At 47.8% G+C, this 21,884-nt stretch overlaps 1 protein-coding gene across 8 annotated transcripts in view; it reads right to left on the reverse strand.

Moving 5' to 3' along the window:
• The window catches only part of ANKRD55 (ankyrin repeat domain 55), a 117,960-nt gene that overhangs the window by 16,704 nt on the left and 79,372 nt on the right, over positions 1–21,884 (reverse strand). For all 8 annotated transcript variants that reach the window (XM_089313175.1, XM_051853444.3, XM_089313173.1 and 5 more), the window contains 2 exons: positions 7,321–7,505; positions 598–765 (listed from right to left, as the gene is read on the reverse strand). In XM_089313175.1, the coding sequence (XP_089169301.1) occupies positions 598–765; positions 7,321–7,505 (353 nt within the window). The remainder of the gene's footprint in view (positions 1–597; positions 766–7,320; positions 7,506–21,884) is intronic.

Below are 21,884 nucleotides of genomic sequence, written 5' to 3' on the forward strand. Positions count from 1 at the left end.
AGGGCGCAAAGGCGCAGAACTGTAAGTCTAGAGACCCAAAGTCCAGCCTGAGTGCTGTAGCGTGCACAGTGTGCCGAGAGAGCGGATTTCAGGGGTTCTTAGCACACACAGGCAGGCCTAACTCACAAAAACAAATGCGCAGTCATTTTTGAGGATGTGCAATGGTCCTGAGAACACAAAGTTCGAGGAGCACTGATTTAGGCAAAAGGAGGACAACAAGGACAAGGCATACAGGGAAGAGCAGAGGGTGGAAAAGCAAAGAAGTCAAGTTCAGTGACTCCCAGGGTGACGGGTGAGGCCTGCTGCTGTCGTCCCACTCCCCTGGTCAAGGACATTTCACTCTGAAATGCAATAGCAAACATATGAATTGCATAAATTATTGTTATAAATTATGATTAAAACCACTCCTATAATTCTTTTTCTCTTTGTAATTTATATGAATGCATAATTATCTACATCACAGATATGGTAACTATAGAACGATTCAGTGTTGATTACAAAGTTATTGATTTTGCACATAAGCAATTTTAAAAATTTCATGCAAATTGATAGATGCTTGAGAGGAAGATAGAAAATGACGCCTGGTGGCGCCCTCACCTGCTGTCGTGGGAGAGGAGTCTGACGCAGGCCGTGTGGCCGCAGTACAGGGCGTAGGCCAGGGGCGTGCTCTCGTTGATGTCCCGTAGGCTGCTGTCCATGCCCAGCTCCAGCAGAGACTGGACACACTCTGCCTTTCCTGCAGCCGCAGCCCAGTGCAGAGGCGTCCTGGAGAAGCGACATGGGAAAAGCATGCGTGTCCAAGGCCGGCCGTGGGACAGCTCGCGCAGCCAGCCACAGCTCCTGCCAGCTCAGAGCTGGCTCGCGGCAGGACAATCTCCCCGCTATTTACGATACGGAAATGGTGCGTGGCAGACAGGGCTCATGGATGATGGCGTATGAGGGTCTGGGCCTCTCCTCTAGCCCTAAGTATTCCTTTGCTTTCACCTGGCCTGGACTTTCAGAGAATTTCCTGGAAGAAGAAGTAGTAGGTCAAAGGGTATGGTGGGTTATTTAAGCGCCTGTGTGTTCCAGGAGCACTGACTCAATTTCTCCTCCCACCAATTGTGTGCCTGTTGCTTCCCCAATGCTGAGGACTGCCACCATCTTTAAAATATTGTCCTCAGTTTGATTTGCAAAATGATGTCTGGCTGTTATTTTTCTTTTGCATTTCTTTAATAGTAAGTTCGAACTTCGACATGTTTACTTGCCATTTGAGTTTCTCCATTGAAATGACTCATTCCGCCCTTTTCCATTTTCCTATTATGTGTTAGTGTTTTTCTCACTAACTTGAATGAGCTTTCTATATATTAAAAGGAGCAATCTTTTATGGATTCTCTTTATACAAACACTTTTTCCAATTCATTATTTGACTTAATTTTTAGTGATTGTTTCATAAAAAGATTTTTAAAATATTCACATATAATTTCCTCTTCACTTTTTTCCATGTTATGCTTAGAAAATCATTTTTTTAAAAGATGTATTGATTTACTTATTTATTTGAAAGTCAGGGGGCCGACATTGTGGAGTAGCAGGTTAAACTTCCACCTATGACACTGGCATCCCATATGGGTGCTTGTTCAAGACCCACTTGTTCCACTTCTGATCCAGTTCTCTGCTAATGTGCCTAGGAAAACAGCAGAAGATAACCCAAGTGCTTGGGCCCCTGCACCCACTTGGGAGACTGGGAAGAAGCTCCAGGCTCCCAGCTTTGGCCTAGCCCAGCCTGGGCTGTTGCAGCCATTTTGGGAGTGAACCAGCTAATAGTTGGTTCTTTTTCCGTTTCTCTGTCTCTCCTCTCTCTATAACTCTACTTTTCAAATAAATTTAAAACATAAAATAAATCTTTAAAAAGAAAGACAATCAGAGTTACAGAGAGAGGGAGAGACAAAGAGAGAGAGGTCTTCCAAATGGCCACAATGGCCTGGCTGGGCCAGGCTGAAGCCAGGAGCCAGGAATTTCTTCTGAGTCTCCCACGTGGATGGTAGGGGCCCAAGCACTTGGGCCATCTTCTGCTGCTTTCCCAGGCCATAGCAGGGAGCTGGATCAGCAGTGGGGCAGCCAGAATACGAACTGGTACCCATGGGGCTGTACCTGCTACGCCACCACACCAATCCCAGAAAGTCAGTTTTTTTAAAGGCCAGAAGACAGACGAATATTTCCAAGTATTTAAACCTTTACTAAATTATAAAACAGTATTTTCTTAAGAAAATGAAAAAGAAAGAGTTGAACACTGGGAAAAAGTATCTGCAAATCACATGTGCAACAGAAGGCCTATAACAGTTACACAGAAAGCCTGGGCTGGGGTTGTGCTTAAGCTGCCATCTGTGACTCCGTCCTCCCTTCTGGGTGCCGGTTCAAGGCCCGGCTGCTCTACTTGCAACCCAGCTCCCCACTAATGCACCTGGGAAAGCTATCTCTGCTGCTTCCCAAGGCACACTCGAGGGAAGCTGAGTTGGTCATGGAGCCAGGAATTGAACCCAAGTTCTCCAGCGTGGGACATGAGAGTCCTAAGCACTCGGCCAAATACATACCCTACTATTTTTTTTCTCCAAAACTCTGAGTAGAAGTGAGATTTTGCATGATTCATTTAAACAGCGTCTGCTAGTTTCTACCTTCTAGAAGGCAAAGGCTTGGGTTTCTCTTCGATCAAGGACTCTGTGTTTGGCAACTTGTCCCAGGGGGGTTTAAGTGTTCCTGATGTATAGAACACAGTTTCATCTGAAACAGAAGTTTGAGAAGCTGCAGGTTATGCGAAGCAGAGAAAAAGCTTGCTATAGGAATCAGTTACACCTCCGCAGATATTTACCCTAAAGAAATGGGTCCTTTTTTTTTTTTTTTTTTTTTTTTTTTGACAGGCAGAGTGGACAGTGAGAGAGAGGAAGGTCTTCCTTTGCTTGCCGTTGGTTCACCCTCCAATGGCCGCCGTGGCCGGCGCGCTGCGGCCGGCGCACTGCGCTGATCCGATGGCAGGAGCCAGGAGCCAGGTGCTTCTCCTGGTCTCCCATGGGGTGCAGGGCCCAAGCACTTGGGCCATCCTCCACTGCACTCCCGGGCCACAGCAGAGAGCTGGCCTGGAAGAGGGGCAACCGGGACAGAATCCGGCGCCCCAACCGGGACTAGAACCCGGTGTGCCGGCGCCGCTAGGCGGAGGATTAGCCTAGTGAGCCGCGGCGCCGGCCAAGACCAACCATTTTAATCCCTCTGACCATCAACATGCAAGAGGTCCAGAAGAATAGGGGGAGACTTCTATTGTTCTGCTTTGAAATGAGGGCAGGGGAGCACAGAGATCACCCCTAATACGCCCAGAGCATCTGTGGCCAATCGGTCACAGTTTCACGTTGATCTAAGCTACAGTTCCTTGCTTCTGTCCATGCTCCAGGACAGTCCAGTGAGCATCACAGACCATTCTCGGCTGTCACAGTAGGGTGAGGAGCGTCAGGGCCCACGAGGAGATAAATTCAGCCAAGACCAGCAGTGGGGTGATGTGGTAGCAGGAGATGATGGGGACAAGATGCAGTGCTCGTTGGGGTATCGGCAGCCAGGGAGTGATTAACAGGCGTGTAGACATTCCGCAGAGAGTTCCCAGAACTATGGAGCGAGGAGAACTTGATAAAAGACTGTCCTCCCTAAAGAGGACTGGGCTGTGGATGAAAGCAAAGTGCGACCTCATAAACGCGTGAAACTTGGGCCATTTAAACTATGCATGCCGCTTCTGGGCCACGCGGTCTGTGCCACTGCTCTTAGGTCAGTTCTACAGCATCTTAAATATCATGGATTTACCACGAGTGTTAACATCTAGGAGGATTCGTTCTGTATCCCCTCCCCACCATCTGCTTATTGTTTATTGCTATTTTATTTTTCTTCCTTTCCACACAAATTTTCTCTAGGAAAAACTTTGTCTAGGAAAGAGAAGGACGAAAGGGAAGGCGCAGAGACTACACATGCTTAAAGTGCTGACGGCCAAGGAAATTCTGAACAACTCAGCCGTAACAGACACTAACTTGTCAACGTGAAGGCACAGGTGCGTGTTGGAAACAAGACGGAGGGCACCACTTGACCAGCACTTGAGGCCCTGGAGGTGAGTGTGCGGGTGGGAGTGGGACTCTCCCCGAGACTGACTTCCCTCTGCGCTCTCCTGGGACCTGTGCTTTTCCTCCTCCACTTAGCTTCCTCTCTTCTTGAGGCCTGTCTTTGGTAAGCATGCGGCATCATAAATGGGAAATGTTTTATTCAGAGTTGGAGTGTTTTTTAAAATGTTATTTATTTGAAAGGCAGAGTTATGACGATGAAGAAGAAGGAGGAGGAGGAAGAAGAAGGAGGATGAGGAAGAGGTGGAGGGGGAGGAATAGGTGAAGGAAGAGGAAGAGAGAGAGAGAGAGAGAGAGAGAGAGAATCTTGCATCTATTGTTTTGCTTTCCAAATGTCCACAATGGTCAGGGCTGTGCCAAGCTGACACCAGGAGTTGGCGCTCAATCAGGTCTCCCAGGTAGATGTCAGGGGCCCAAATCCTAGAGCCATATCCTCTTGCCTCCCAGGATGTGCATTAACAGGAAGCTGGAAATCTATTGGGAACAGAGCCAAGACTCGAACCCAGGTACATGGCATCTTTTTTTTTTTTTTTTTTTTTTTTTTTTTTTTTTTTTTTTGACAGGCAGAGTGGACAGTGAGAGAGAGAGACAGAGAGAAAGGTCTTCCTTTTGCCATTGGTTCACCCTCCAATGGCCGCCACGGCTGGCGCGCTGCGGCCAGCGCACCACGCTGATCCGAAGGCAGGAGCCAGGTGCTTCTCTTGGTCTCCCATGGAGTGCAGGGCCCAAGGACTTGGGCCATCCTCCACTGCACTCCCGGGCCACAGCAGAGAGCTGGCCTGGAAGAGGGGCAACTGGGACAGAATCCGGTGCCCTGACCGGGACTAGAACCCGGTGTGCTGGCGCTGCAAGGCGAAGGATTAGCCTAGTGAGCCGCAGCGCCGGCCCCCACATGGCATCTTAACCACTGTGCTGAATCCCCCTCTCCCTGCCAGGAAGATCTGGAAGTGGGCAAGGTTTCTTTCAGCCCTCCTTTTGGAAACAAATTCTTTTCTTTTTTAGTAACTCATTCACCTCATTTCACATCTGCTTCTACTTTCTTACCTGCTCAGGGTCAATGCCTGCTGCTCTTAGGAAAAAGTCTTGTTTCAATGATTTATGCTTTAATTTTCACTAAAGCCATGTTAACCACCTCCGGATTCCAAGAACCATGTGGAACCCCAAAATTCTTTCCCTGTGTTTTAAGAATTTCAGGTATCAACGTGTAGCAGGGATACATAGGTGGCTAATTTTGCACTTTTACTGAAGAGAGTTAATTAAAAAAAGCATAATATGCAAGCCCCACACAGGTGGCCCTCTGTATCCATGAGTTCTGCATCCACAGATTGAACCAAGCATGAATCAAAAAATTTGAGGGACTGGTGCTGTGGTGCAGCAGGTTAAAGCCCCAGCCTGCAGTGCTGGCATCTCATCTCAGTCAGGCTTGAGTCCTGACTGCTCCACTTCAGACCCAGCTCCCTGCTAATGCACCTGGGAAAGCAGTGGAAGATGGCCCGAGTCCTTGAGCCCCTGCACGCATGTGGGAGACCCGGAAGAAGCTCCTGGCTCCTGGCTTTAGACCAGCTCAGCTCTGGCCGTTGTGGCTATTTGGGGTATGAACCAGTGGATATAAGACCTCTCTCTCTCTCTCTCTCTCTCTCTCTCTTTCTCTTTCTACCTTTCTCTGTATTTCTTTCAAATAAATAAAATAAATCTTTAAAAAATATTTGAAAAGAAACTGCCTCTGTACTGAACACATCATCATTCCCCAGGCAAGATAGTATAGCAACTATTTGCATAACATTTATACTGATTTAGAAATTATAAGAATTTGGAGATGATTTAAAGTATATGATAGGATATGAATGTTTTATATGTAAACACCATACGATTTCATATAAAGGACTTGATATCTAAGAAGGTGTAGGTGGGGATAGGACAGGGAGTTCCTGGAACCAGTCCCCTCACTCCAGACACTGAGCTATGACTATACTTATTTTCAGTAGTCTTGTTATTATATTTTTCTTATATTTCCATTGACTCAGTGCCTAACCAAAACAAAAGTTAGGCAAACGGCATTGTAGGTGAAAAGCTCTAAGTCTGGAAGAGGAGACAAATCTTCCTTTAGGGGCCAGCATTGTGGTACAGGGCGTTATCTGCCACCTGCAGCACTGGAATCTCATATCTGAGTGCTGGTTGGAGTCCCGGCTGCTCCACTTCTGATTCAGCTCCCTGCTAATGAGCCAGGGAAAGCAGGCGGAGGATGGCCCAAGTGCTTGGGTCCCTGTACCCACGTGGGAGACTTGGATGGAGTTCCAGGCTCCTCGCTTTGGCCTAAACCTGGCTATTGTCATTTGGTGATGGAAGATCTCTCTCTGTCTCTCCCTCTTTCTCTCCCTGTGTGCCAACTTTCAAATGAATAAAGAAATCTTTCTAAAAAATGTTCTTTAGTTGCTAACTATATCTTTTTTTTTAAAGATTTATTTTATTTATTTGAAAGACAGAGCTACAGAGAGAGATAGAGACAGAGAGAGGTCTTCCATCTGCTGGTTCACTCCCCAGATGGCCGCAATGGCTGGAGCTGCGCCGATCTGAAACCAGGAGCCAGAAGCTTCCTCCAGGTCTCCCATGTGGGTACAGGGGGCCCAAGGACTTGGGCCATCCTCCACTGCTTTCCCAGGCCATGACAGAGAGCTGAATTGGAAGAGGAGCAGCTGGGACTAGAACTGGCGCCCATATGGGACAAACAATACATCTTTAGTGATGGAAAGAAAGCACAAGAAGAACTGTTAAGGCCCCGTCTAAATCTTTGAGCCCCATAGTTTCGAATGCTCAGCCTGTGTGATTGTCTTCTCTGGGCAATAAGGTCTTGTTGACTTTACGACATGATCCGGGAATTAAGAAAAAAATGAATATCCACCATGAAGAATAGAAAGGGCACGTAGCTGGCAGCTGATTTTCAGGAAGCCGTGTGAGAACACTGCAGACAGCAAACAGTGGAAAATCTGACAGTGTTGCTCAGTTGCTGCGACTCTCTCCATAACAATGATTTCCCCCTCGCGTCACCAAGATACATCGAGCTATGCTGCTGGTCGTATTACTGGAAGTAAGGAGACAGTTGGATAGGCTAACCCCTGAAGCGTCTGCATTTTGAGACCAACACGTGGAGAAGGGCACTGGCAGGGCCGTGCACTTGCAGGGTTGCCATGGCTACCTGTCATCCACATCCAGGGCCTGCAGGTTGCACTCGGGGACCCTGGCCAGCTCGCTGATAATGTCGCTGAAGCCCGCGGCCGCCGCGATGTGCACACAGGTCCTCCCACTCTCGTCATCGTGGTTGACGATGGACGGGCCCTGGGGGTGGCTCAGAATGATGGAACACAGAATCCTGTTTCCGCTCTGGAAGACAACGGCACAGAAAGCGCATTAGGATCAAATCCACCGTTCCTGCCTGTAAAGCGCAAAGTTTAAAAAGAAAATAAAGCCAAGAGAAAAAGAAAAAAAAAAAAACAAGAAAATACATTTTATACAACGGACTGCAAATATAGTCCCTGCAGTGAGTTTTCCCTTGTGTCAAATCCTGCAGGGATGTTGGGTCTCCCGCCAGAGCTCAAGTGTCTCTCACAGTTAGCAGAGTAAGGGGTGGGGGGATGTAAATGAAGACGGCGTGCAGGTATGATCCACCGACATCAGGGCAGGTGTGGGGCACGGGGCCCCCTCCACGACACCTTGCGCAGCGAGTCTGCTCACTTGGCTCTGGTTTTGCTGTTGAGGCTGACTACAGAGAAACTGAGTCAATGTTAATGAAAACGAGAGATGAGTCCTGGCTTCCTCCTTTCCTCCAGGTGTCTCTCTCCACTGCTCATGGCGATTTTTATTTTAATAAATACCATGGTGATTGGTGTTTAGTGTCCTGTTGGCTTGCGTGGGGTCAGAGGTGGGGTGAGGCCTACCTTGTGATTGGCACATGCTTGACCCTAATCTTCCCTGAGTCTGTGCCCAGCCCTGCCAGGTGCGGAGGGTGGCAACAAAGGGGTGGAGCAGCAGATCCCTGAGACTCTGTCCCAGGGAGCCTGGGAGGTGGAATGGTGAGCGGGGCACTGTGGACCCATCAGACTTCCCTAACAAATCAAATTCAAAGGTAAAGTGAATTTCCAGATGGCAGCCGCAGAATGGTTTGTGGCTGCCCGGATCACAACCCCATAAAGTGGGTCTTTTCCTTCTCTTCCTCACACATCCTCATCCTCCCTCAGTCCTGTGGTCCAACACTGACTTTTCAACAAGCCGAGTTCAGTGGTTTAAGTCCCCTGGCCTGCCCGGCATCAGGAGTCTGCCACACGACCTACACCGAAGCTTCCGGGCCCACTTGATCAACCTTCCAAGGTCCTTTCACCTGACGCCGTGTAAACATACTTGGAAGGGGTGTGGAAGACATTCCCCAAAGTCAGGAGACACTCTTCCTGAAAAGCACTAGTCATCCCGGGAGGCCAGCAGAGGCCAGCAGCCTCAGCTCAGCGGAGCTGCCTTTTTGTTTACAGTTTCCTGGAAGAGCAAAGGAGTTCAGGTTGCCAAGGTGATTCAAAAGGCAAACGCTTGCGCACAGCTTCCCCTCTGCCTGGAAGAGGAAACGTTAAACAGCGATGGCTAAAACAAAGCCCCGCTCTTCTCGCTCTCTTCTTCCTCCGTGCCTGACCCTTGGGAAGTGGACAACTGAGGTCAGGGTGGCTGTCCAGCACCGCACCCCGCAGGGATCCTGCTCGCCCAGGCCCAGGTAGCAGACCTCTTGGGAGCTGTAAAACTGTAGACGGCTTCTCTGAATTGATGAAGAAAGACGCACCCCCCCCCACAAGCTTGACACCTTTCCCCCAAAATACCCTTTCAAAAAAACCCACTTTAAAATGTTCTTTCTAAAAATTTTGAGTGGGCTGCAAGATAGATTGATTGACTGATTGTCCACCTGCTGGTTTATTCCCCAAATGCTGGAACTGGGCCAGGCTGACACTGGGAGCCAGAAAATCAATCCAGGCTTCCCGTGTGGATGGCAGGGATGCAGCTACCAGAGCCATCACCTGTTATCTCCCGGGGCGCACATTCGCAGGAAGCTGGAATCAGTAGCAGAGCCGGGACTTGAACGCTGGCACTCTCGAATGACGTCATCCAAAATAGGATCATAAGCATTAGGCTAAATGCTTGCCCAGCCAATGCCGATTGTTCTGAGTTTGTTGGTTAATTCCTGTGCCTCTCTATCTGGATCTCACTTGTGACATTATCACTTGTGTTCTTCTTCTTCTAAATAAGATACAGCTGGGAATAAGGGAGATAGTTACAATGCCGAGTAAAAGATCTGTGTCCCGTGCCTTTCTAAGCTGTTCCATGTAATAACAGTCCTGACAACAATCTCACACGTAGGCACTATTATTGCCCCTGTATTGTAGAGGTTAGAAAATGCAGACACAGAGGGACTAAGTAACCTGCTCAAGGTCACTGCTAATAATGAGCAGAGCCAGGCTCCACAGTTCCTGTATGCATAGTCCTTGTCTTTACCACTTTGGTCAATGGAGTGGTCTGTGTATTTGCCACCTATGTGCTCATGCTGGGGGAATTCAAGTGAACACTGTTGTTCTAGACCTGTGATCTCCATGACTGTGTTGCTTGCTTTGCAAACTCAGGCAGTCTTTATTTATTTTTAAATGCACTATTTTCTTTTTTTCTAAAGATTTATTTGTTATTTGAAAGGCAGAGTTACAGAGAGGCAGAGAGAGAGAGAGAGAGAGAAAGAGAGAGAGCCGGGCCAATCTGAAGGCCAGGAGCCAGGAGACTGTTCTGGGTCTCCCACACAGGTGCAGGGGCCCAAGAACTTGGGCCATCTTCTACTGCTTCCCCAGGCCACAGCAGAGAGCTGGATCAGAAGTGGGACAGCTGGGATTTGAACCAGCACACATATGAGATGCTGGCACTGCAGGCAGTGGCTTTACTGGCTACACCACAGCACCAGCTTCTCAGGCAGTCTTTAGAGTTACATATTAGGTACCTTATTTAAAATTTAAAATTTTTTTAAAAACAATTTAAAATTAAAAAGTTTTTATTTTTTAAGGTTTATTTATTTCTTTGAAAGGCAGAGTTATATATAGAGATGGAGAAAAGTGAGGAGAGAGAGGGAGAGAGAGATTGAACAATCTTCCATCTAGTGCTTCACTTCCCAAATAGCTGTAATGGCCTGGCCAGGCTGCACCCAGGAGCCTGGGACTCTACCCAGGTCTCCCACGTGGGTGACGGGGGATGAAGTACTTGGGCCATCTTCTGCTACTTTCTCAGGAGCATTAGTGGGGAACTGGAATGGAAGTGGAGTTGCAGGGATTCAAACTGGCACCCATGTGGGATGCCATTGTTACGGGCAGTGGTTTAACCCACCAAGCCACAATGCTGCTCCATAGTTTATTTTTGATCTATCTGAAAGACAGAATTACACACACATACACACACACACACAGAATGAGAGAGCGAGTGAGTGAGAGAGAGAGAGAGGGGAGTGCACATAATTGATCTGTTGGTTTACTCTCCAAATGCCTACAACAACCAGGGCTGGGCCAGGCCACAGCAAGGAGCCCAGAACTCCATCCGGGTTTCCCACATGGGTGCCAGGGGCCCAAGCCTCGGGCCATCTTTCACTGCCTTCCCAGGTGCATTAGCAGGGAGCTGGATTGAAAGTGGAGCAGTTGGAACTGGAACTGGTGCTCCTGTATGGACTGTAGTGTCCCGCACGGCAGCCTCACCGCCAGTGCCATGAGGCCTGTCCTGGAATTAGGGACTTTAAAAGTGTCCCCAAGGTAGCCGGCGCCGCGGCTCACTAGGCTAATCCTCCACCTTGCGGCGCCAGCACACCGGGTTCTAGTCCCTGTCGGGGCGCCAGATTCTGTCCGGGTTGCCCCTCTTCCAGGCCAGCTCTCTGCTGTGGCCCAGGAGTGCAGTGGAGGATGGCCCAAGTGCTTGGGCCCTGCACCCCATGGGAGACCAGCAGAAGTACCTGGCTCCTGTCATCAGATAAGCGTGGTGCACCAGCCACAGCGCACCGGCCGCGGCAGCCATTGGAGGGTGAACCAAGGGCAAAGGAAGACCTTTCTCTCTGTCTCTCTCTCTCACTGTCCACTCTGCCCCAAGGAAGGCTGCTGTGGAGCATGCTCATGAGAATCTGGGGGAACCCCACAGAGCCCTGGCCAGTGATCTCCTGGTGACAACGTCCCTTCCTAGCAGTTGGGCCTGAGAGAGGCTCACAGCTGGGAGGCCAGGGGCGGGTCACAGAAACCAGCGAGCCCCGGCAGGGAAGACCTGGGCTTGTTGTCCAGATGGGACCCGGGAAGAATGGAGCGTGGGGCTGCGCTTGGTGGGAAGGCCAGGAACAGGGAGCTCCAGAATCCTGCGGCTGCTGGATGAGGACTTCGGACTTACTTGTTCTTGCAGGAGGTATTTGTTTAGCGTTCGTTCGCAGGTAATCGGTAACTCCTGCCCGTGTTCTCTGAAAGCTGTCAGCAACTGAGTTCTGCTTGTTTTCTCACGAGGAGGAGAGCCGGGAAGCCTGACTCATAGAAAGCCTTGCCAAGAGTGGAGCTGAATTAATGTGTAATAACGGAGCTGCAGGCACTTGATCAAAACGAGACTCCAATATCCGGGTTACGAACGCAATTTCTTCTAAGTGACCTTTGAGGGAGTCTGGCGGGAGGGGCAGGTCTAGTTGGTTTACTGTTGACATGTCTGGGGCGTTACTTCTGTGGTGGCTTCTTAGAGGAACTCCAGTCTCCTTCCTTCTCTTGAATGCCAAGCTATGTTTGCAGTATGCTGTGGTTTGAGTAGATGTCCCCCAGAATCGGGGGTTTGGTCTCCAAAGACTTATTTAATGGCACTAAGATCACGGAAACTTAATGCAATTATACTGGTTAGAGATGTGATTAGATTGGATTGAGTCATTGGGGGTGGACTCCCCACGATTGAATCCTGATGGCTTTCCAAGGAAAGGGAGAGAGACAACATATATAGAGACCTATAGGCAGAAACTTACACTCCCTGCCTCTGGCCATGTGATCCTCTGTGGCATCTTGAGACTTGGCCAGCAAGAATGTCATCAGCAGACACCAAAGCAATGGTGCCTACCTAATCTTGGACTTGAACCTCTAGAACTTAAACAAAAATAAATCTCTTTTCTGTATTTTCTACTTGTTGGAGAGGTAGCCAGAGCCCACTCTTCTGCTGGTTGACTCTCTGAGAGCTTGCCATAGCTGAGGCTGGGTCAGGCGGAAGCCAGGACCTGGGAACTCATTCCAGGCTTCCCATGTGGGTGTCAGGAACTCAAACTCTTAACCCATCACTGCTGCCTCCCAGGGTGTGCATTGGCAGGAAGCTGGAATCGGGAACAGGAGCTGGGAATGGAAACCAGGTACTCCAACATGAACGTGGACATTTTAACCACTGGGCTAAATGCCAACATGCTCATTTTTCTTTTCCAAATAAAGTAGTCTGTCTCAGGTATTTTGTTATAGTAACAAAAAGCTGACTCGTCTACATTGCTTGTCTTGTGACAGTGACCGTATAAAAGCAAATGCTAGTGTTTTTCAGCCTCTGTGTTTTGGTGGCAGCTTGCTGTTAAAGGACTGAGTGGTTTTGTCATGTGCAAAGACCAGGCTGGCCCATCAGTTACGCTGGAGCTAGACCTTTCAGATTAGAATGAAGATAACAACAGGAAGATCCATGAGTCTGTGCAGCATAATCACTTAAGGATGGAGGGTTTGGGGTTCACCAGCGAGAGAAAGGTGCACAATATCCTTGATTTAGCATCATGATTGTCCATCCACCTGGCTAGCCCTTTTGGAACCAGGCTTTTTGCCTGGCCTGGACCCAACTCCCACAGAGAAAGTAGGAGATAGAAATGGTGGGAGGGGGTGGGGCACAGTGAGCTTCAGTTGCTGATACTTCATTCATAGATACACTAATGCTTAATATGGGGGGGGGGGGCGCGGGGAATCTCCTTTCTTGCTGTGTTAGTGCACAAAAAGGGTCTAGCCTCTGCTTCCAGTTGCCTTGTAAGATGAATCTCCAGGCTAGCTCTGAGCTGTCCCAGCTTAAACCTGGGACTGGGAATCTTTGTGTTGCAGTGGAGGCCGGCGAAGAGCAGCTGTCAAGGAATGTTTGCTGAGCAATGACTAAATCAATGGGTGAGTGCAGCAAAACGCACCAACCATGGACAACGCAAACATCGGCCTTTTGCCCATCCCTTTAGGCTCCTCTCTTCTCATTACCACCCTCCCTGACTCCCTCACTGTCTTCTCTTCGTTCTCTGCTCGTATTCTCATCTGGCTGAGTCCCTCTTCTCCCACGCCTTTCATCTCTGCAGCTGAGCTTCAGGGAGTGGACACAGGAAGACTCCTTTAACTTAGGTGACGCCTCGAGGCGCCAGCTTCCTAACCAGTTCAGAGTGCTTGCTCCCAGGGAAGGGGGCTTGATTCTGTAAACTTGACTTTTTCTTTGTTGACTCTGAACTTAGGTGACCATTGAGTTGCACTCTTATCAAGCACTGGGTCACATGGCCTGGGTTCCTGCATGGGCGCTGGGTGGGCATGGGAGAGTGACCGCCTCCCTGTGTACTAGTTGTCCTACTTGGGAATTGAGGTTTGGACGCAGTGGCCTGTGTGGTCCCTTCTCCTTCTAAGGTTCTCTCACCTTATGAACTGGATGCACTGGGAGAAGGTATTTGTAATTATGCTTTGGCATTTATTTGGTATATTTACAGGATTTTGACACAGTTCAGATTACCACAGGTCAACTGTCTCTCTCTGTGTGTGTGTGTGTGTGTGTGTGTGTGTGTAAAAGTCTTGGCTACCACAGGAAAGAGAAGGATTTCATACTGGACCAATCCAGTCTCAGGCATTAAGGGCACAAATCTATAATTAAGATCTTCAAAGGGTTGCGTGCCTGCGTTTGTTTAATTTCCTTAAACACATATTGCATGCACGAATGTGAGCTATTTGTTTTATATTAATGCAGCTCTTTTCTATTTTCCTTGGAAAGTGTGCTAAAAGAAAAGTGCTGTTGAGGAAGAGCCCACGTGGGAGGGAGCTAGTGGTGGGATTTGGGGGACAGTGGCTACACTGTCCCTCTCACTGACCGACCGTGAGGCCCAGAATTCCTATTGCCAGACCACTTCCTTGGTTGCAAGGTGTTGTGCTTCTGGAAGGCTGGGTTATGCTGGCCATGTTATTCCTGAACTCTTCTTAGATCCTGAGAGAAATGAGGTCCCAGGGCCAACCGCTACCCTCAAAACCGGAGAGAAAGACGGGTGGGTCCAGGGAAGGGCAACATACCGGAGCAGGGAGCCGTGCACAAGCCAGCACTGGGGTAGGAAAACCTCAACTGGACTCGATGAAGTGCTGGAGGTGGGTGTGGACAAGCCTGAGAGGGGACCCTGAGGGCGAGCCTTTGGGAGTTTCATCTCAGGTTCTCAGCAAATATCAGAGAAAAGCTCCCTCCTGCTCCCAGCAGGGTGGGGAGAAAAGGACCCACTCTGCTGTGTACCAGAACACTCTGCCCTCAGGGGAAACTGGTTAGCCAGGCCCAAGCTGCCGGAGTTTTGTCAGGGCCTAACTGACCTTGGAGATGAAAAATACTAAACTCTGCTAAAGTTCAGTTTACACAGGTTCCTCTTACTACATCCCATCAGCTTATCCGGAAAAATGACAAGGTGCACTAAAATGCAAAAACCAAAACCAAAACACAGTTTGAAGGGACAAGAGCGAGCATCAGAATCAGATATGATGGGGTTGTTAGAATCATCAGATGGGGAACTTACTAGAACTATAATTAAAATACTAAGGGCTCTAATAGATAAAGTGGACGCTACACAAAAACACACAGACAATGCAAGCAATGAATTGGGAACCCTAACAAAGAAGCAAAAAGGAATGTTAAAGCTCAAATCGTGAGAGCAGAAATGAAGAAAGCTTTTGATGAGCTTATTAGTAGACTGGACAGAGCTGAGTAAAACATCTGTGAACTCAAGGATGGGTCAACAAAAAATGCCAAACTAGAAAGAAGAGAAAGAGAAAAGTTGAGAATGAACAAAGTTTGAAAAATATCCAGAACAGGCGACCCAAGAATGGTATGACAAACTACTAGAGTGTAACCATGGAAATACCAGAAAGAGAAGAATGGAAGAAAGGAAGAAAAGAAATATTTGAGTATTTGAATAAGGACTGAGAATTTTTCCAAATTAATATTAGACACCAGAGCTCAGAAACCCTAAGTAGGACAAACACCAGAAAAACTACACCTAGGCATGTCATTTTCAAACTATAGAAAACCAAGATACAGAAAATGGCATGAATGAAGCTAGAGGGGAAAACCATCTTATATACAGAAGAGCAAAAGTAATAATTATATCTGACTTCTTAAAAACTATGCAAGCGAGGCCGGCGCCACGGCTCACTAGGCTAATCCTCTGCCTTGCGGCGCCGGCACACCAGGTTCTAGTCCTGGTTGCCCCTCTTCCAGGCCAGCTCTCTGCTGTGGCCAGGGAGTGCAGTGGAGGATGGCCCAAGTGCTTGGGCCCTGCACCCCATGGGAGACCAGGATAAGTACCTGGCTCCTGCCATCGGATCAGTGCGGTGCGCTGGCCGCAGCGCGCTGGCCGCGGCGGCCATTGGAGGGTGAACCAACGGCAAAGGAAGACCTTTCACTCTGTCTCTCTCTCTCACTGTCCACTCTGCCTGTCAAAAACAACAACAACAACAACAAAAAACAAAAAACTATGCAAGCGAGAAGAATGGAGTAAAACAGACAGGGTTGAGAAAAAAAACCATCAACCTATGTAAGGGTACTTCAAGAAGTCTGTAGGAATGTTGAATTGATAAATGGAATTAAAAATCATGTTTGCATAATATACCCATATCCTACATCACAGTTCATGGGTTGGATCCACAGGAGATTTAGCTTCTGATTCCAGCTTCCTGCCAATGCCTGGGAGGCAATGATAATGGCTCAAGTAATTGGGTTCCTACTACCCACATGAGAGACTTGAAGTGCTCTGTCTCTCACTTTCACTCAATGAGGTATAAAAAGAGAAGTTTATGTTAGTGTAAAAAAAAATCTGAAATCCATGCATAGTTTTTCATTATACATATCTTCCAAGAACTTTCTGAAGACTGCTTGTAATTCTGTACCTTATGCGATTATTATTCAAAAGGGAAGGAGAAATAAATTCTTTTTCAGACAAATCCAGACAGTGTGGTATTGGCAAAGGAATAAACAAATGGAGTACTGGAGCAGAATAGATAGTCTAGAAATAGACCCACATAAATATATCAACTGAGCTTTACTAAGGAGTACAGGCAAGAGAGTAAAATCATTTCAGCAAATGGTGCTGGAGTAACTGGACACCCTTATGCAAAAAAAAAAAAAAAGAAAGAAAGAAAGAAAGAAAACCAGACATAGACCTTATAACTTCACACAAATTGGCTAAAGATGGATTACAGACATAAATGTAAAACAAAAATCCATAAAATTCCCAGAAGATAAGATGGAACAAAATCCAGGCGACCTTGACTTGGCAATGACTTTTAAAATATGACTCTAAAGGCATGAGTTGTGAAAGAAATTATTAATGGACTTAGTGGATTTCATTAACATTAAAGACTTCTTCTCTGTGAAAGACATTGTCAAGAGAATGAAGACAAGCCACAGACAGGCAAAACATGTTTGCAAAAGGTATATGAAACAATGAACTATTATTAGAAATATGCAGAGCTCTTTATTTGAAAGAGTTACTTACTTATTTGAAAGGCAGGGTTACACAGAAGAGAGACAGAAAGATCTTCCAACCATTAGTTCACTCCCTAAATGATCACAACAGCCGGGGCTGGGTCAGGCTGAAGCCAGGAGCCAGGAGTTTCATCCAGGTCTTCAATATGAGTAGAAGGGGCCCATGTGCTTGGGCCATCTTCTGCTGCTTTCCCAGGTGAATTGGGAGGGAGTTGGATTAGAAGTGGAGCAGCCAGAAGCAGTGCTCATGAGATGCCAGTGTTGCAGGTAGCTACTTAACCCTCTGTGCCACAATGCTGGCCCCTGCAAAGAACTCTTAATAAGAAAGCTAAGGCCGGCACCTTGGTGCAGTAGGTTAATCCTCCACCTGTGGCACTGGCATCCCATATGGGCACCGGTTCTAGTCCCAGCTGCTCCTCTTCCAGTCCTGCTCTCTGCTATGGCCTGGGAAAGCAGTAGAAGATGGCCCAAGTCCTTGGGCCCCTGCACCCACATGGGAGACCAGGAAGAAGCACCTGGCTCCTGGGTTTGGATCTGCGCAGCTCTGGCCATTGCTGCCATCTGGGGAGTGAACCAACACAAGGAAGACCTTTCTCTCTGTCTCTCCCTCTCACTGTAACTCTACCTCTCAAATAAGTAAATAACATCTTAAAAAAAAAAGAAGGAAGCTAACAATTCAATAAAAAAGTAAGCCAAGAATGCTGACACCTCACCAAAGAAAATATACAGGTGGCAAATAAGGAAATGAAAATATGTGATATATCATATGTCATAAGGGAAGTTAAAACTAAAACAAGATACCACTGCACATGTACTCGGATGGGTGACATTTAGTTGGGCTTTGAGGAATAAGACAGAAAAAGCGGAAATTCTCCAGACAGAAGGGTAGATATGGGAAATGCAAGAAGAAAGGGACATTTCACCCAAATGGAAAAGCGTGATCCATAGGGAGACAACAAATTGGTGGGCTCACTGACATTCCACTGTGATCAGGGCAAGACTGCATGTGCTGAGGCGGAAAGGTCAAGGTGTGTGTTGGGGGCTGGGGACTTGTTCACACAAGGGAATGCCAACGTGGGGAGTTTACTGTAAAATGAAACCCAGTGAAGGTATTTGAGCCAAGACCAACAGCAACCATAGTTGTTTTGGTATAATAACAGCAATGCTAGTGTCTGTCCGTGTGATTTGTTGGAAGAACACATGGCCTCAACATGGGAATAGATTGGAGGGGGAAAGGCTGAAAGTAGGAGTACCAGCTACAACCACAACCAGGAAGGTGAGATGGTGTGAACTTGATTGAAAGAAGTGATGGGAGGGGGGCTACCTTGTCTCCAAGGTAGCCTCTTTTCTTATCCTGCTCTTCACCGTCAGCTGAAGATGGAGTGCATCAATGGGGCTATCTAGTCCTTTGGCTCTGGTTGGGTCTGGCCAATGCATGGCAATGAACAAGAGGAAGAAAGAGAGATTAAATCTTGCCCTCAGTTCTCTCCCTCCCCAGTTTCAATTTGTTATTCTACCAAAGGCTAGAGTTTTCATCCTGGGTTTTTGTTTTTTTTTTTTTTTTCCATCTACAGCTTTTGCTGTCTTAGTGTGATGAGAATGTATCCCCAAAATTTATGTGTTAGCAACTTAATCTCCAAGGCCAGTGTTGAGAGTTGGACATTTAAGAAGCAAAGACCCCATGAATAGATGGATGCAGTTATTGTGGGAGTGGTGTCCTTGTAAAGAGCAAATCTGACCTCTTTCTCTCTTAATCGTTCCTCCATATGCTCTCTCATCCTTCTGCCTTCCGTCACAGGATGATGGAACACAGAGGCCCTCACCAGATGCTAGCCCCTTGACTGTGAACTTTCTGGTCTCCATAAGTGTGAGAAACAAATTTCTTTCTCCTTATAAATAACCCAGTCTCTGATATTCTATTAGAGCTGCACAAAGTGGTCTAGGTGATCACTTCCTCCCATGGCTTTTAGGACAGGAATGTTTTGATGGCAACCTGCTGTGGCCAGCCCTGGGATTGGGTGTAAATAGTCTCTTTATGACTCTCTCCTCAATCACTCCCGTGTACGCCATTCTGCTTCCTGTTGGGACCCTGATGGTGGGGATAGAAAGGAGGGAAAAAGATGAGAGGCCTGAGGGTCTTGATCACTAACTGGACAGGAGAGAGGAAAAACAAAGCCTTGCCCTAGAGTATATGGGAGTCTGTGGCTCAGTCTACTGGGAGGATGGGGATGTGATGGGAAGCAGAGAGCATCAATTCAGTTTGGTCACGTTGTGCTCGAAGAGTCTGAAAAATTGTGGGGAGAGGCTCGGAATAGCAGCGAATGAGGGTCTAGAGTTGAAAAGAGAGGTTGGAGCTACAGTTCTCGTAGTGAGAAACCTCTGAATTGGGAGGTGGCTGAAGCCGTCTGAGCCAATTGGCAGAAGAAAGAAGGAGAAAAGGACTGGAAACTGAACTTGTATTGCATAGAGGAGTACAAGGGAGATGAGGCAGAGAGAGATCTTTGTAGAGTCTTGATCGGTTGCTGTCATTACAGGTAGTCAAGAACATGACCCTAAGGGATTGGGATGGGGACTAGGGCTCTGCTCAGTGCTAGTCCAGATACAGCCAAGCAGTGGGGTCTTCTGGGAAGACAGGGGAGCATTAAAGAGGGCAATGGGCTCATTGGAGGGGCCACCAGTTACCGAGTGACCTGAGGAATGAGAGCAGATGTCAAGCTTGGTGACTTCATGGGCCTGATGTTTCAAATCTATATTGCTTTGGTTATCCAGGTCAAGTACAAAAGCCTGATTATTTCAAAGGACTCTAGTTTTAAATGTGATCTCATTGTACGGTCCAAGAGAAAAGCAGGAAGGCCATAAATGACAACAGGAATAGGTTCATTCACGTGGAAAAATTAAGAGGAGCACAATGTTGGTTCTGTGTTAAAAATGGACAGAACAGCCAAAGAAGGCAAGGACAACAATGACTTCACTGACATTTGGAATTACCCGGAGTCTGCGTTGTGTAAAGGGCAGAAGACACCACTTCTGGGTTGCACTGCCAACCACAGGGAAGAGAGAGGGTGCACACTTCCTGTAGAGCCGTGATTCCGAAGCTTTTGGAGGTAGTCGCAGGTCCTCATTGAGGAACCGAAGAAAGTTGCGTACTCCTTTCTCAGACATGAATGCAAACATCCACACCCCAACTGTGCACACTCGTAGGGGTTCTAGAAGGCACCTGCCTTATCATCATTCTGCCGCCAATGCCAGACACATGGTAGGTGCTCAAAAAATGTTTGCCAGGCAATCGAGTAAATAGAAGAATGAAGCATTATGCTTCACAACCATGGACAAAAAGCAAACATCGTAGGCAGGAGTAGATAAGATACTGACATTCATTACTATGAATTCATTTATCAGGTTGAGCATTATAACCTCCTGGGGGGAAGAAGGAGCTTTAAAACTATTGCTGCTCCAGTCCCACCCCCGAATAACTGAATGACAATCTAAGAATTGGGGTCTGGGATCAGCACTGGTTAAAACCTTTTCACATGGTTCTCATTTGCAGATAACAGCCACATTAACGCAGCAAGTTAAACCAGCATCACCAAGGGGAGCAGCAGTTATGATGCGACTTGGGATGCTGTGTCCCATGTCAGAGTGCCTGGGTTGGAGTTCTGCCTCTGACTGCAGCTTCCTGCTAATGCACCTTCTGGGAGGCAGCAAGTGATGCTCAAGTTACTGTCTTCTACATGGGAGACCCTCACTGAGTTCCTGGCTCCTGGCTTGATAAAAAAATTACATTAGCAGTAAGCATGCTAGCAAGTGTAGTGAAAGGAATATAGATCAGATGGACATCGCAACAAGGAACCGAGAGCCCAGTCCACATTCAGACTGGAGGATTTAAAAAAATTGTTTCTTCCTTTTTTTTTTTATTTTTATTTATTTATTTGAAAGAGATAGAGAGATCTTCCATCCACTGGTTCACTCCCCAAACGGCTGCAACAGCCAGGGCTTAGCCAGGCTGAAGCCAGGAGCAAGGAGCCTCCTCAGGGCCTCCCACATGGGTGTGGGGCCCAAGTGCTTGGATCATCTTCTGCTGCTTTCCCAGGCCACAGCAGAGAGCTGGATCAGAAGTGGAGCAGCCGGGACTCGAACTGATGCTTATGGGATGCTGCCACTACAGATAGTGGCTTAACCTCCTGGGCCACAGTGTAGGTCCTCAGATTGGAGATTTTATAGATATGAGTGTGGGCCCACTATTTCTCACTCCCATAATCCCCCTGCCATTCTGGGATATCATGGAGTGGGGGGCTTTCTGGGTGTGGTAGAAAGGCTCCTGGCCTTGACTTGGCCCATTTCTGGCTGCTGGGTGGGAATTTGGGAGCGTAGAAGAGCAGAAGGAAGGTCTCTCTCTCTCTCTCTCTCTTCCTTTCAAACAAATAAAACACAAACAAACAATCTCATCTAGTTGAAAGGAAGAAACGTAAGCATGGGTAGTGTTTTTGTGGGGAAAATCAGGAACCTTAATAACAATGTCTCGTTCAATTCCATAGCACATATCACTGTCACATGCATCATCTTTTCATGCCCCAGAGATACACTCACAGGTGAGCCAAGCATTCTACTGGTTTACTCCTCAAATGGCTACAACAGCCCAGGCTACGCTGGACTGAAGCCAGGAGCCAGGAACTCCAGCAGGGTCTCCCACATGAGTGGCAGGGAACCAAGTAGATGTCTGCTTCCCAAGGTGCATTAGCAGGAAGCTGGATTGAGATTGGAGCAGCCAGGTGCACTGTGTTGTAGTAGGTTAAGCCTCCACCTGTGGTGCCGGCATCCCATATGGGCATGTCCCAGTTGCCCTTCTTCTGATCCAGCTCTCTGCTGTGGCCTGGGAAAGCAGTAGACGATGGTCCAAGTCCTTGGGCCCCTGCACCCACGTGGGAGACCTGGAAGAAGCTCCTGGCTCCTCACTTCAGATTGGTGCAGCTCCAGCCG

Source organism: Oryctolagus cuniculus, chromosome 14 (assembly GCF_051225735.1).
Source record: "Oryctolagus cuniculus isolate XC-2025 breed Fujian yellow rabbit chromosome 14, ASM5122573v1, whole genome shotgun sequence".
NCBI lineage: Eukaryota > Metazoa > Chordata > Mammalia > Lagomorpha > Leporidae > Oryctolagus > Oryctolagus cuniculus.